The following is a 12,915-nucleotide window of genomic DNA, read 5'->3' on the forward strand; positions in this document are numbered from 1 at the left end:
TTGGTTAAAGTTTTGATAGCAAACTAAGAAAATTATAATTATTTAGAATTTAATTTTTTTTATTTCATCCAATATGGAAATTATAGGAAACAAGAAAAATAAAGTTATTGATAGCAATATTGAAATAATATAAATTTATCGACTATTTTTTTAATTTATCTGGAAAATATAAATCCATCAAATTAATATTAAAATGACTAAAATATCAATATTTAAAATTTTATTATTGATCCAACTATTTTTATATAGGTAAAAAAATTTATTGTTGATTCAAATGATTTTATACAAGGTTATTTTTATCAATTGGACTAAATTTACTATTGATTTAAAAAATTTTGTAATTAATGTCAAAACAAAAAATATATTTATTAGTTTTATAAACGGAGAAAAATACATTGTTGATTCAAATATTTTTATATATGACAAATATTATAGGAACTGATTTATTATCTCTTTAAAAATAATAATTTCTTTTGATTCAATAATTTTGTCATTTTTTATTTATTATTATATTTTAGAAATAAATGCACATACCAACTATAGAAGACAAACTTTGATCAAATCATAACTTATTATTTTTTCAAAACAGGAAATTATAACAATCATAACGAGAACATAAAGTTACTGATCAAAATTTTGAATAATAAAAGAACAACTTTATTATTGGTTCAAATATTTTTGAAAATAATACGATAAACAAAAATAATATTTATATAAAAAATATATATTATTGATTTATATATATATATATATATATATATATATATATATATATATATATATATATATATATATATATATATATATATCATATGAGAATGACATTTTTATATGAGAATATGAGAATAAATCAGAACCATTAGATGATCATGTGGGTGGAGATGATCATATTTGCATCGAGGTTCCGATGATCAATCTTATTGACTTTGACATAAATGATCATTGTTTTATCTGAGACAAATGATCATTCCTTTTATGTGAGGACATATGATCGTTTTCTTTTTATGTAAATGATTATAAATTACTCTACACATGAAACAAACTTAATAGAATACCAATTATATTATTTTCAATTATATTGTTATCATCAAAACTTGACAATTAAAGATTATTGTTTTTCAAACCACTTTTAGTTCATCTTAGTGTGGTGTAGAGCACTGTTATTCGGATTCATATAGAAATGGATACAAAATATCAACAAAGGATGTTTTTCTACTGAGAGAAATAAACCTTTTCGTTATTACTTTTTTACAGAACACTAGAGACCCCAAAAATAAACCGAAGTTAATAAAGCCTCGAAGCTTTTACAGGACATAAGTCAGAGGGTTCAAAAACAGACACATAATGGACTGACTCACTATTAGAAACAAAATATTGTGTATGTACCGAACCAATCGAGAGAGAAAAAAAAAACAACATTCAAAGCTTGTCTCTTCTCTTGTCATTGAACACTAGAACTAGACATAAGCGTGCCAGTCAGGGATAAGGAGCACTTTAAGAAATGTCTACAAGTGTTGGAAATGTTTGGTAAAATTAAATTAAACTAAAAGCAACTACACATAAATAAGTTAGATACAACATTTTTCTCTTAAAGTTTTAACACATTATTTTGCTTAACAATGTGTTAAGATAGGGATCCAAAAGTGACACCGTAAATTGTCCTTGAATCAACATTGCCTCATTATAACAACATCCAATGCAATTACTTTAAAGACAAAAAACCTCACAAGTCACAACTCAAAGTTCAACTGTCCCAAATGAAGTAAACTCAATTCTTTTCTTTTTTAGTGACAAATTAAAGATAACATAAAACACATATATATACAGGCTCAATTTTTTGTACTATCTATATTCCTTTATTCCTTTAACTAATAAAGCAATTTAAGAATCTAGACAACATAGTAAACAAATTCATACACCAACCTGTAAAAAAACTTTCCCAAATGAAAAGCTGTACAAAAAGTAACAAAAATTTGATCATAGAGTTTCTGAAACTGGGATTTTAATATTAAATTTCCCAGTTAGTATTCTTATGAGACATAACACAACACAATCTTTGTATTAATGGTTCAAAACAAAGCAAAACAAAATTAAAAAAATAAAATAAAAATTAATATTTTGGACTATGATAGTTCATCTTTTCCAACTTCGACTTCTTGACACTGGATCTGGTAAACCACCAACAATCCATGTTTCTGCAGCAATATCAGATGAAATACCGTAAAAATCAGGATTGTATCTCATCACTACCAAATTCTCTTTCTTGTTTATCTTCTCTTCCGCCATCAATGACTTTAAGCTTTGTCCTTTCTTTACATGTGTTTGTGGTAACTCTTTTTCTTTCTCTTTCTCTTTATGTGAATTGTTTTGCTTTTCATTATTATTTCCACATTCTTCTTCTTCGCTTTCTGTCAACCAACTCTTCGCCGGAGCAGACCGACATCGCATCAGCAATAATGCGTTTGGAGGAGGCACAGAGATTTGTCCTTCTCCATCTCCATCATGAGTTTCCTCTTTCTTCTCTTCTTCTTTGTGAACTTCATTGTTTTGATCTTCTTGCAACACCATGAACCATTTCGAGAACACGGCTCTCGATGATTCGTTGTCATCATCGTGACTCTCGTCTACACCAACTTGATCATTTTCGTAATACACTTCGTCTTTATCTTCATCTTCATCATTGTCGTCGTCTTCTTCTTCGTCGTCTTCTGTTACTATATCCGTTCCTGAGAACGATCCAAAGCAACGAAAATCAAAGCGTACTGCTCGTAAACAAGTGAAGAAATGCATGATCTCTTTCTTGAAACCGAGAGATTCAGCCCAATTTAGACGCTTCTTTTGCTTCTTGTTGTTATGAATTTTCTCTATCTCTTCCATCACAGATTGCCAACTCCTTGAACCAGTGTTTTTATGCCTCACTTTGATCTGTCCGGCGCATGTAACTTTCGGAGAAGTTGGCTCCGAATTTTCAGAGCCAGTTGATTTGCTTTTAGTCCATAACATTGGACTACTGCTTTGGCCGCCACCACCGACTCTAAAAATTGATCTCTTACGCTGGTGGTGGCGGTTTCGTTTGTTAGGCTCTAAGGGCCTAACGGGGCTGCAAATGGCCTTCGGCATTAAACGAAGATGAGTTCGAGATGGGAAACATACTAACAGATCTGTAGAGGGTGCTGTTCCTTTGCCTTCTCTTCCCTTATTCATCATGCTTCTTCTTCTTACTTGTTTTTGGTTTTTGTGTATTGTGGCACCTTAGATCTTGCGCTTAATGAGTATGAAATATTGAATTGTGTTATGATTTCTTAGGGATTTGTTTAGGTTTTGTAAAGATAAAGGAGGGAAGTAATGCCAGCTTATAATACAGTTATGCTTTAGCCTTTATTGAGTTGTTCTCTTTAACTAGGCTTTTCTTCTATTAATTCTCATTGCACTACTTTTTGGTCCCCTAGTAAGGGTGTGTTTATTTGAGTTATTTTGTAGATTAATGAAAATAATATGATAGGAAATATATATTCTTATAGTCTATTAATTTTTCTTTCTGTTTATAAAGTTTTCATGGGAAGAATTAATTTTTTATGAAAGAAATGGTGAAGAAAAGTTTTCATATGGTGAAATATTCTTGTGTAATTATTCATAAACTTTTCTTTTAAAATAATTATAAAAAGTAATATAAATGCTATCCGATTTTTTTTTAAGTGCTCATAATAAAACTCTCATCCCTATATTTCAAGAAAATTTATTTCTGAAAAACTAGAACTTTGACGTTCAAGTTAATATATGAATGAGGTTGAACGTTGCAAATATGAATAAAAGTGTATTTATGTGATTTAAATTGACACACATAGAGGATATGATTATAAATGCTTTTTGATCTTTTGGGTTTTGGTGTTTAGAAGACTATTAGGTGTTGATCAAATATCTTGATGGAAGGGAAGTTGTGCTCCAGTGTGGTATCTTGGGATGTGAGATACTTGTATGTTACATTTTGACACGCTCTTACTAGATTGGACATAAGGATTGGGCAGACCTTTATTGGTCATTGGTCACCCTTGAAGAATTTTCCCTCAAGTCCTTGATATCAGCTTTGAAACGAGGATTGTTGATGCATAAATTAGTGAGTCTGACCCAGAAATCTATACTAATAAGAGAAACTCTCTGTTGAGGACATACATCAAGTAGATAGCTTTTTAGTGAAGTCGATATTTTATTAAGGTGATGGCCACCACGCATGTACGGTAGGAAAGTGATGCGCCTAGACCGCCTCGAGTGAACTTAAGTCTAGCTATTGCATCCATCGAAATCGTTGGATGTGGATTTTGGCCTTCTAGTGAATCACCTCCGTTGAACTTGGTGCTCCTTGTGCATATAAAGTGAGAACTTTGAATTTATTTCTCTTTTTGAATTCTCCCCTGATTCAAGAGTAGAACCAAAGGAAACTCGCATACTTTCTACATTACTATGGATTCTTGATATTCATGTTGATTTTCTTTAATCAGAGAGAACAACTTGTATCTCTATTCAATTTCCTTGAATAACCTGCATTTCATTAAGGTATTTCCTCTTTCTCCTTGGTATTTCCAAGTTTTCATCTATGATTGCCTTTGGAGAAACCTTTATTTAGGTATCCCCCTTTTGTAGACCTTAGCCATGTAGAACTCAACGATGGTGATCCTAGCACTGAGTCGGTGGTGGTTAATCCTAGTGGTAGGAAGCCTTATCTCACCTGTATCGAGATGATACAAGTCGAGGTATAGTCTTTAGTTTCAAGGAAGTCAAGATAATTAACCTTATTATTGCTGAAAATCTAATGGATGGTACCCACGCACAAAAGGTTATTAGAGTTCTAGAATCCATTCCAAGCGTAAAGTTATTGTTGATGAGGTGAGATGTATGGCATACAGTCACACTTTTTGTCTTTAAAAATTAAAGAAGATCTAATAAAGGTGTCACTACCGGCTTTATAGTTTGTCATTGATGATGAATATTATGATTTGGTATATGAAGATATCCTAAGAACCCGAACTTTTTGCTTGTTGTATGAGGGTAAGATGGAACTTGCATATCTGGAAGTGGGACTGACATCTGACTGGAAGGTGGTGCTCACTGTAGAATGCAATCATATTTGTAGCCATTTTGATATATGCAGGTTGTCGTTGTATGAGTGTTTATTTTCTTGGATGTCACTCACTCTCCTTTCAACGACTTTGGAATTGAAATTATTAATCATTTGGAAATATCCCTTTCACATATGCGTCCTATAAGTTTGCGTTTGTGAAAGTCTTCTAGTGTTGGTGTGAGTATATGAAAAACCTTTTAAAAGGTATAAAAAGTACTAGTTTTGATTTAATTAAAAAAGTGATAAAATAAATAATATTTTTGGGATTTTAAAATTTATTCTAAAAATATACAATATAAATAAGAACTGTACAAAAAATTAGGCAAAAACAAATTAATTTGATAGGTTAAACAATTAGGTGAAGTTATAAAGAAAAATAAGAGAAAATAGTGGTAAAAAGGAAGGTTTGTGGCCAAAGGGTCTTGAACCCAGGCCTTTAGCATCACAAGTTAAAGGATCTACCACTGGACCATACTCCAATGTTGATAACAAAGTGCAATCAGTAATATATATTTTAAAACTGCTTTAAAATGAGTAAAAAAATAAAACACAAAAGGGTCCGGGGCAAGGGTGATTCGAACCCTAGACCCAAGGATCAAAGGTGACAAGAAGTGCATGTTCTACCATTGGGGTGGCTTTACATCTAGTGGTAGAATTGGAAACCAACAATTATATTTAAAACAATTCCCTAAAATCATAATTTCTACTTCATCTTCAACCTTTAGACAAGCCAATTCCCAGAAATTCGAATTTGTTCATCTCTCAACCAATTGCAAAAACTTTAAACATGAAACTTGCTCAAATTTTAATCACGAATCCAACCATGTTTCATTCATCAATTTATTTAAACTGTGTCTCCCTAATTTTGAAGAAAATGCTATGAACCCTAATTCTTCAAAATCAGATTAAATTACAGTTGGTGATGATAAATAACAAAGAGTTGAGGGCTTTTGATCTCACATGATGATTAACAACATAAAATCGAGATTGTTACAGATGCAATGTGATGGTTTGAACAGCTTCTATGAGATATACTTAAGGTATTTGAATGCTAAGATTGCACAAAACATGGTTTGAATTTGAAATTCAGAAGTTTGTGCAAATGGTGAAAAATAGAGCTTTGAGTGAGGGAGTGACTTGGAGATTTTTGGTGTCGTTAATTTCAGAGGCAATGGCATCTATTTAGAAGCAAGATTTGTGAGTTATGGGAGAAAAAATTAGATCAAATGGATGTCTCTAACTCAAGTTGAATTTGTTTTCTTCATGGTAAAAAAAGCTTCAAAGTTATGGTTCCAAGATCTTGACATGCATACTTCATGAACATTAGGGTGGCTCTACTGAGTTCTAGGAGGTTGCTTGAAAGTTATGGTTTCAAGATCTTGGCATGCATACTTCATGTACTTTTTGGAAAGCCTAAAACATCCTCTATAACTTTCATGTTTGGAGTTTTTCTGAATTCACAAGGGATCATTATTGAAAATGTCCTCAAAGTCAAGAACTTTTAAGGACCAAAATTTCCTTGAAAATTTCTCTAAGTGTTTTCATTTGAGACATCAACTTAATGGCTTCATAACTCAAAATCGTTGCATATTTTAGGAATCCATCCTCTAGGAAAAAGTTGTTGTATGAAATTTCCTCTTGAATTTGACCTTTAGAGCATGAAAATAGAGACTTGATGAAGAAGTTATGAGTCTTCAAAGTTGGGTACTTGAAGACGCAAAGTTTCCATAACTTAGAAAAATCTTCAAAACCCTAATATTGACTTTGAAATTTTTTATTTATTTTCTTAATAAAACTTGATTGCATGACTTCAATAATCATAATTTCATGATCCTTAACCTTAGAAGTCCATAGTTGATAGAAAATTTCAAAATTCAAATGAATGATACCAATTGAATCAAGCTCTTCTAGCAAAATGAATGATATGATTGGGCTACAATAAGGCATTTGAGATCCTTGAATCATGTTTTAAGCCATAAGACCATGCTTTAACCAAAAGTCAACTTCCCCAAAGAATTAGGTCAAAACCCTAATTGATGTACTAGATGAATTTTAGAGTTGATGATATTGATTGTAAGCACTCTTGAGATTTTATATGGATTAGGGGAATCACTTGAGCATATGCGAAATTTTGATTTCCTCTGGGAGCCACAAAACCTTAATTTCCTGAGCCTTCTTGATCAATCACCTATCTTGTGAAACAAGAAAACACATTTTTATATATTTAGGGTTAGAAAATGATGCATGAATGATTTTATATGGGATAAATGATGATAATGATGATCACACTCTTTAGATTTAATGAAAATGAAGTGGGATCTTAGGGTCAAATTTAGGGGTATGACATGTAGAACAACCTCTAGTTTTGTTGTGAAAAAACAAGAATCAAAGTTCTATAAGTTGAAGAATGTGTTGTACAATTTGAAACAATATCCAAGAGCTTGGAACAAGAGGATAAATGATTTCTTAAAGGAGATTGGCTTTAAGATGTGTATATATGACATGGTGTGTTTGTGAAGAAGGATACAAATGAAAGGGAAATAATCCTTTATCTCTATGTAAATGATTTGTTGATTACGGGAAACGATGAAGGGTGCATTTATAAGTTCAAGGGTGAGCTTATGAAGGGATTTGAGATGAACGACCTTGGCCTCGTGACATACTTCCTTGACATAGAGTTTTACAAGTCCAAGAAGGGGACTTCTCATTCACCAAAGAAGGCAAGCACTTGACATTTTAAAGAAATTTGAAATGGAGAATTGTAATGATGCCATTACTCCGACTAAATGGAGGCTGATGTTGTCAAAGAATGAGAATAAGCAATATCTTAATCCAACTCAGTATCAGAGGTTTGACTGCCTTGCGTTACTTGTGCAACACACGGTCGGATTTTGCATTTAGTGTAAGTATTATGAGGATTCTATGATACTTCAAAGGTTCTATTAGATTCAGAATTCTCTTTCCAATAATGGACATGGGAAGAAAATGCAATTTACTCGAATATACCGATTCCAATTGGTGGGGAGATGAAGATGACAAAAAATCCACAACTAGATACATCTTTATGTTAGGAGAAACTCCAATCTCATGGTGTTTGAAGAATGAATAAGTAGTGGCGCTCTCTTCTTGTGAGGACGAGTACATTGCAGCTTCGTTGTGTTCATGTAAAGTCATGTGATTGAAGAAGCTATTGAAGGAGCTGGATAGCAAAGAGGGTGACATTGTAACGCTCATGGTTGATAATGTTTACGCTATAAACCTTTCTAATACCATTGCACATGGGAGAAACAAGCATATTGAGATGAGGTTTCCCTACTTGAGAGAACTTGTTACTGAAGAAAGATTGATGTTGAGGTATTGTAGAAGTGAAGACCGAGTGGCCGATTTGTTGACCAAAGGTGTGTCAATTGAAGTGTTCAAGGATTGAAGAAGCATATGGGCATGGAAGACTCAAATAACTTGAATTAAGGTGGTGTGTTGAGAATATAATATAATTCAAGTTAGTGCAACAAGTTACAATTTTATGTCAACATATTACATTCTATTATGCAGTGTTTAGTTTTCAAACACAATCACAATTTAATCAGTTGATATATTATGTCAACAAGTTAAAATATGCATTTGTTGTGTATTTTCTGAGACAGTAGCTAAGTGCAACTAGAGATAGGAATAGGCTAGTTTGGCGTACACGGGCCTATAGGCTAGTCCAGGTCAGACCTATTTAATAAATAGGCTAGACTTAGGATTTTTAAAAGCCTATCACTACAACGTAAAAGCCATTTCATAACGGTTGGAAAAGGGATACCACATCACCTAACCAATCGTTGTGAGGTATGAGATGGTTTTATGTGTGATGCTTTTCACCAAGGTCGTGCGACCGTAATTATAAACTGGGTAGCACGCTACCTATCACAACTGTTACTTCAAACAACCGTTGTGATATTCTTTAACACATAACATTTAATAACAGTTGTTTAGAACAACCGTTGTAATATATACATTGAGTTTATTATAAATTATGTGAAATGCTTATTTCGCCAATGCTCACTAAACATATAACTGTTAAATTTGATCTAGAACATTATAATATGACAAATTAAGTTATATTAGAAGAACAAGTTACACCGTTTAATGTTAGACAAGATTTCTTCTGGCTCTATCTGTATTTTGCTCTTTAACACATAGAATAAAAAAATAATCTAAACATAGCATAAACTACATACAACATACAACTTTTCTTAATAACAACAACATATCAACTCATAAAATATTTCAGAAACGTACTTGTCCCATAATGACATCCACAGTGAAATAAGGATGAAGTTAAAGTTATAGCTGCAAACTTATGTTAAATATGAATGAATGTCATTCTGGGTCTTCCACACAATTTTTCACTGCTCACTTTAGCTTCATCCTCATTAATTTTCATTCACCTTCTCTACCTACAAGTCAAAACAAGCCGAAAATTCAAACATTATGAAACAAGCTAGTGAAGCGTAAACAATGATGCATAAACTATGTTAAGACGAACCTCTAAGGTAGCATTTCCTAAGATGAGAGAGACGAGTAAGAGAGATTTTAGGGTTTTGTTTTGAGAGAGACGAATGTTATGTACTAAAGTGATATAAAATTTTGCTTATATATAAATATGTAAGACCTTTCACCACGGTTGATAATACGAACCGTGATGAAATGATTGCACCTTACACCACGGTTGATTATATGAATTGTGGTGATAGACGAGGACAAGCCCATTTTGTCACGATAAATAGAAAATTATTGTTGTGATTCGAACCCTTTAACTCCAGGTACGTTTCACCACAGTTGTTAACTATGACCATGGTGAAATGTCTTTTAGTAAATACCCAAATAAAGCGTCCAAAAAAGAGTTATTATCACTGTTAATAGGAAGGTCGGTGTAATATGATGTTAAAAAAGGTCTATTTTGTAATAGTGTATTTAATTAAATAGGTCAGACTTAGATCATTAAAAAAGTCTATGGACCCTTATAGGTCGGCCTATATATACATATCTATTAAAAGTAAAATAATAGGTCGACCTATATATATATATATATATATATATATATATATATATATATATATATATATATATATATATATATATATATATATATGTTGACCTATAAAGTGTCATAGGTAAAATGGACTATTTTAACGCCTTAATATGAAACATGCATTTAGATAGGCTTTCGGACTAAGCTTGACTTTTAAAAAAGTCCTGCCAGGCAAAAAAGAGAGTCGATAATAGGCTATAGGTCTAATTCAGACCTTTTAAATTTATCGTAGGTGTCATACCCCAAAATTTGCCCACACTTTCAAAAAATTCAAAACTATTTGAAAATTGGATTTTTATGAAATTTTGGGTTCATTCACATTGACATCCTGAATTTTATAAATATTCGATTTAAAGTCTATTTTTAAAATATAATAGTTTACTATTAAATTGTTATATTTTAGTAAATAGCGAAATGTTGATTGATGCTTCATAAACTTTCAATTGGCTTTTTATTTTGAATAAATAATATAGCACAATTGGTAAGGAAGCATGGGTTGTAGGTACAAGGTCTCGGGTTCGAATCCCACTTCCAACATTTTTCCTTTTATTTGTTTCTAACTTTACTTCTAATTTTATTTTAAATAAATCACAAAAATAAAATAAGTTTTTCTTTTTAATCATTTAATTTTAATTCTCGTTTTTTAATTAAGTTTTTTTTAGAATATTCATTTTTTTTACTTATATTCAAAATAATTAAAAAAAAAACCTGTTTTTAATATTTAAATATTATTTTCGTAATTATTATTTATTAAATTTTTTCTTTATTCATATTTTATTCACGAAAAATCCAAAAAAAATCATAAAATATTTTAAAAATCCAAATCTCTTTTTATTTGTTTTATTTTTGCTCAGAGTAAATTTTTTGTTTTTTCTAGTACTTTTTTATTTTTTGATTTAGTGTTGATATTATTATTTCTACTATTAAAATCAAAACAAATTTAAAATAAAGAGTAGCGCTTTTTTTTAAGATTCTAGAAACAAAATCAAACTTATTCATTAGTCTTAAACCCCCTTCAAAGACCATGTCTCTCATGTTTTAGAAAGTTTTCAAAAATTTTTAGGAAATAATCTCTCACTTTTATGATCATCAAAGCATTGTTCTTTCCATCATTTCCCACTCTTCTCCTCTATATAAAGGCAACAACATCCATTCACAGGGGGGACACACGTAAAAACCAACACTCAACCTCCACGATACCTGTTTTTTTTCTATACAAAAACTTTTCTTTTTAGAATCAAACTTTTTTTCTAGTCACTAGAACTCAAAACAAATTTACCTTACAGACTCTTCCACTCATTCTCACTTCACCAAACAAAAATTCTTATCACTAAAAAAAAAACTATTTTCTAACAGACCCGAACCATCCCTCATTGTTTCACCATATCTCAACCAATTCCATGTTTCTTCAGTGTCCATAAAAATATTGTACATACTATACATACCATGAATTACATCATCAACCATGATGTTCATATGATTCAATTGTCATTACCACTTAATTCATACCAACTCTCACTTTATGCAAAGTCATTACTAATTATCATACTAACATCTCATTAATATTTGTAAAGAGTATTTTTGCAGGAAAAATAGAAGCAGATCCAACACCGTACAACCGGTTGGTGTCCAGCCGCCGCGCAGGAATCGTGCTTGCATAATCATCATCCGTCGAATCCTTCGTGACTGCCGCAAACATCACCGCTAGCCACCGTTCAAATTCCGCACCAGATCCCAGCGCCTATTATTTATTTGTTTTTTTTGCTGTTTTTGTTTTTTTTGCTTTGTTTTAATTTCTTTTATGTTTGTTTTATTTTATTTTATTTTGATTAAACTAACCAACCAAAAATCACTAAAAAGATTTAAAATCAAAATTAACCCTTTTATTTTTTATCAATAATAAAAGAAAAAGATAAATAATTAGATTTAAATTTAAATTAGGTTTGGTTTTATAAATTAGTTTAGTATCTAATATTAATCATTTAGTTTTAATTAAAATTATAACTAGGAGTAAAATTGGTATTGGCTTAATTTTAAATATTTTCTTTTACAAATTCAAAATCATTCTTGATTTCTTCTCTCATCTCAAAAACCCGTGTATGTCACATGTTTGATTTAACTTATTTATTTTGTTTAAGATCTTAGAATGTATATAGGTCAAAGTATGTAAAAATCATAGTGAATTTATTTACTTTCCCGCACTTTTAATTTCTGCAATTTTTGTTATTATTGTGTTAGATGTATGCTAATTAGGATGTGTATGGCAAGACTAAAAACAAATCATAGTTAACTTTAACTCAAGATTGAATATAATCGAAACCAACACACTTGCACGCATTCACCCTTAGGGTACGCCCCTCTTGGTTGCCTTCGATTAAATGGTCGTGTTCCTCGAACGTAGAGGTACCAATTAGCAAAGTCCCTCGAATCAAAAATCATTGCAAAGATCATGAGTCTCTCGATGACCCGCGGTGTCGCCTCGATAATATGATCTAGTCCCTCGAGTGGTTGCCTACGAAACAATGATTGTCCCTTCGAATATTGCTAAGGGTACCTCTACCCGTTGCCTTCAAACGACCTCGTTAACCCTTCGATGACCCGCACGTCCAATAAGACAAGGACTACCTACTTCTATATAGTATGGATAGTCCTGGGAATTTTAAAAATTACAGAAAAAGACCAATCAATTAGGGTAGTGCTCTTAAACTGCCTAGCTCAATAA

At 31.5% G+C, this 12,915-nt stretch overlaps 1 protein-coding gene across 1 annotated transcript; it reads right to left on the reverse strand.

The window, feature by feature from the left end:
* Positions 1-1,926: 1,926 nt before the first annotated feature.
* Positions 1,927-3,392, reverse strand: LOC131637670 (uncharacterized). Its single transcript, XM_058908272.1, has one exon. The coding sequence runs from the start codon at positions 3,205-3,207 to the stop codon at positions 2,134-2,136; it is 1,074 nt and encodes a 357-aa protein (XP_058764255.1). The 5' UTR covers positions 3,208-3,392; the 3' UTR covers positions 1,927-2,133.
* Positions 3,393-12,915: the final 9,523 nt, after the last annotated feature.

Source organism: Vicia villosa, unplaced genomic scaffold (assembly GCF_029867415.1).
Source record: "Vicia villosa cultivar HV-30 ecotype Madison, WI unplaced genomic scaffold, Vvil1.0 ctg.002064F_1_1, whole genome shotgun sequence".
NCBI lineage: Eukaryota > Viridiplantae > Streptophyta > Magnoliopsida > Fabales > Fabaceae > Vicia > Vicia villosa.

Bases quoted from the DNA above. Each gene is read 5' to 3' on its own strand.
- LOC131637670 (XM_058908272.1), bottom strand. From the start codon at position 3,207: ATGATGAATAAGGGAAGAGAAGGCAAAGGAACAGCACCCTCTACAGAT.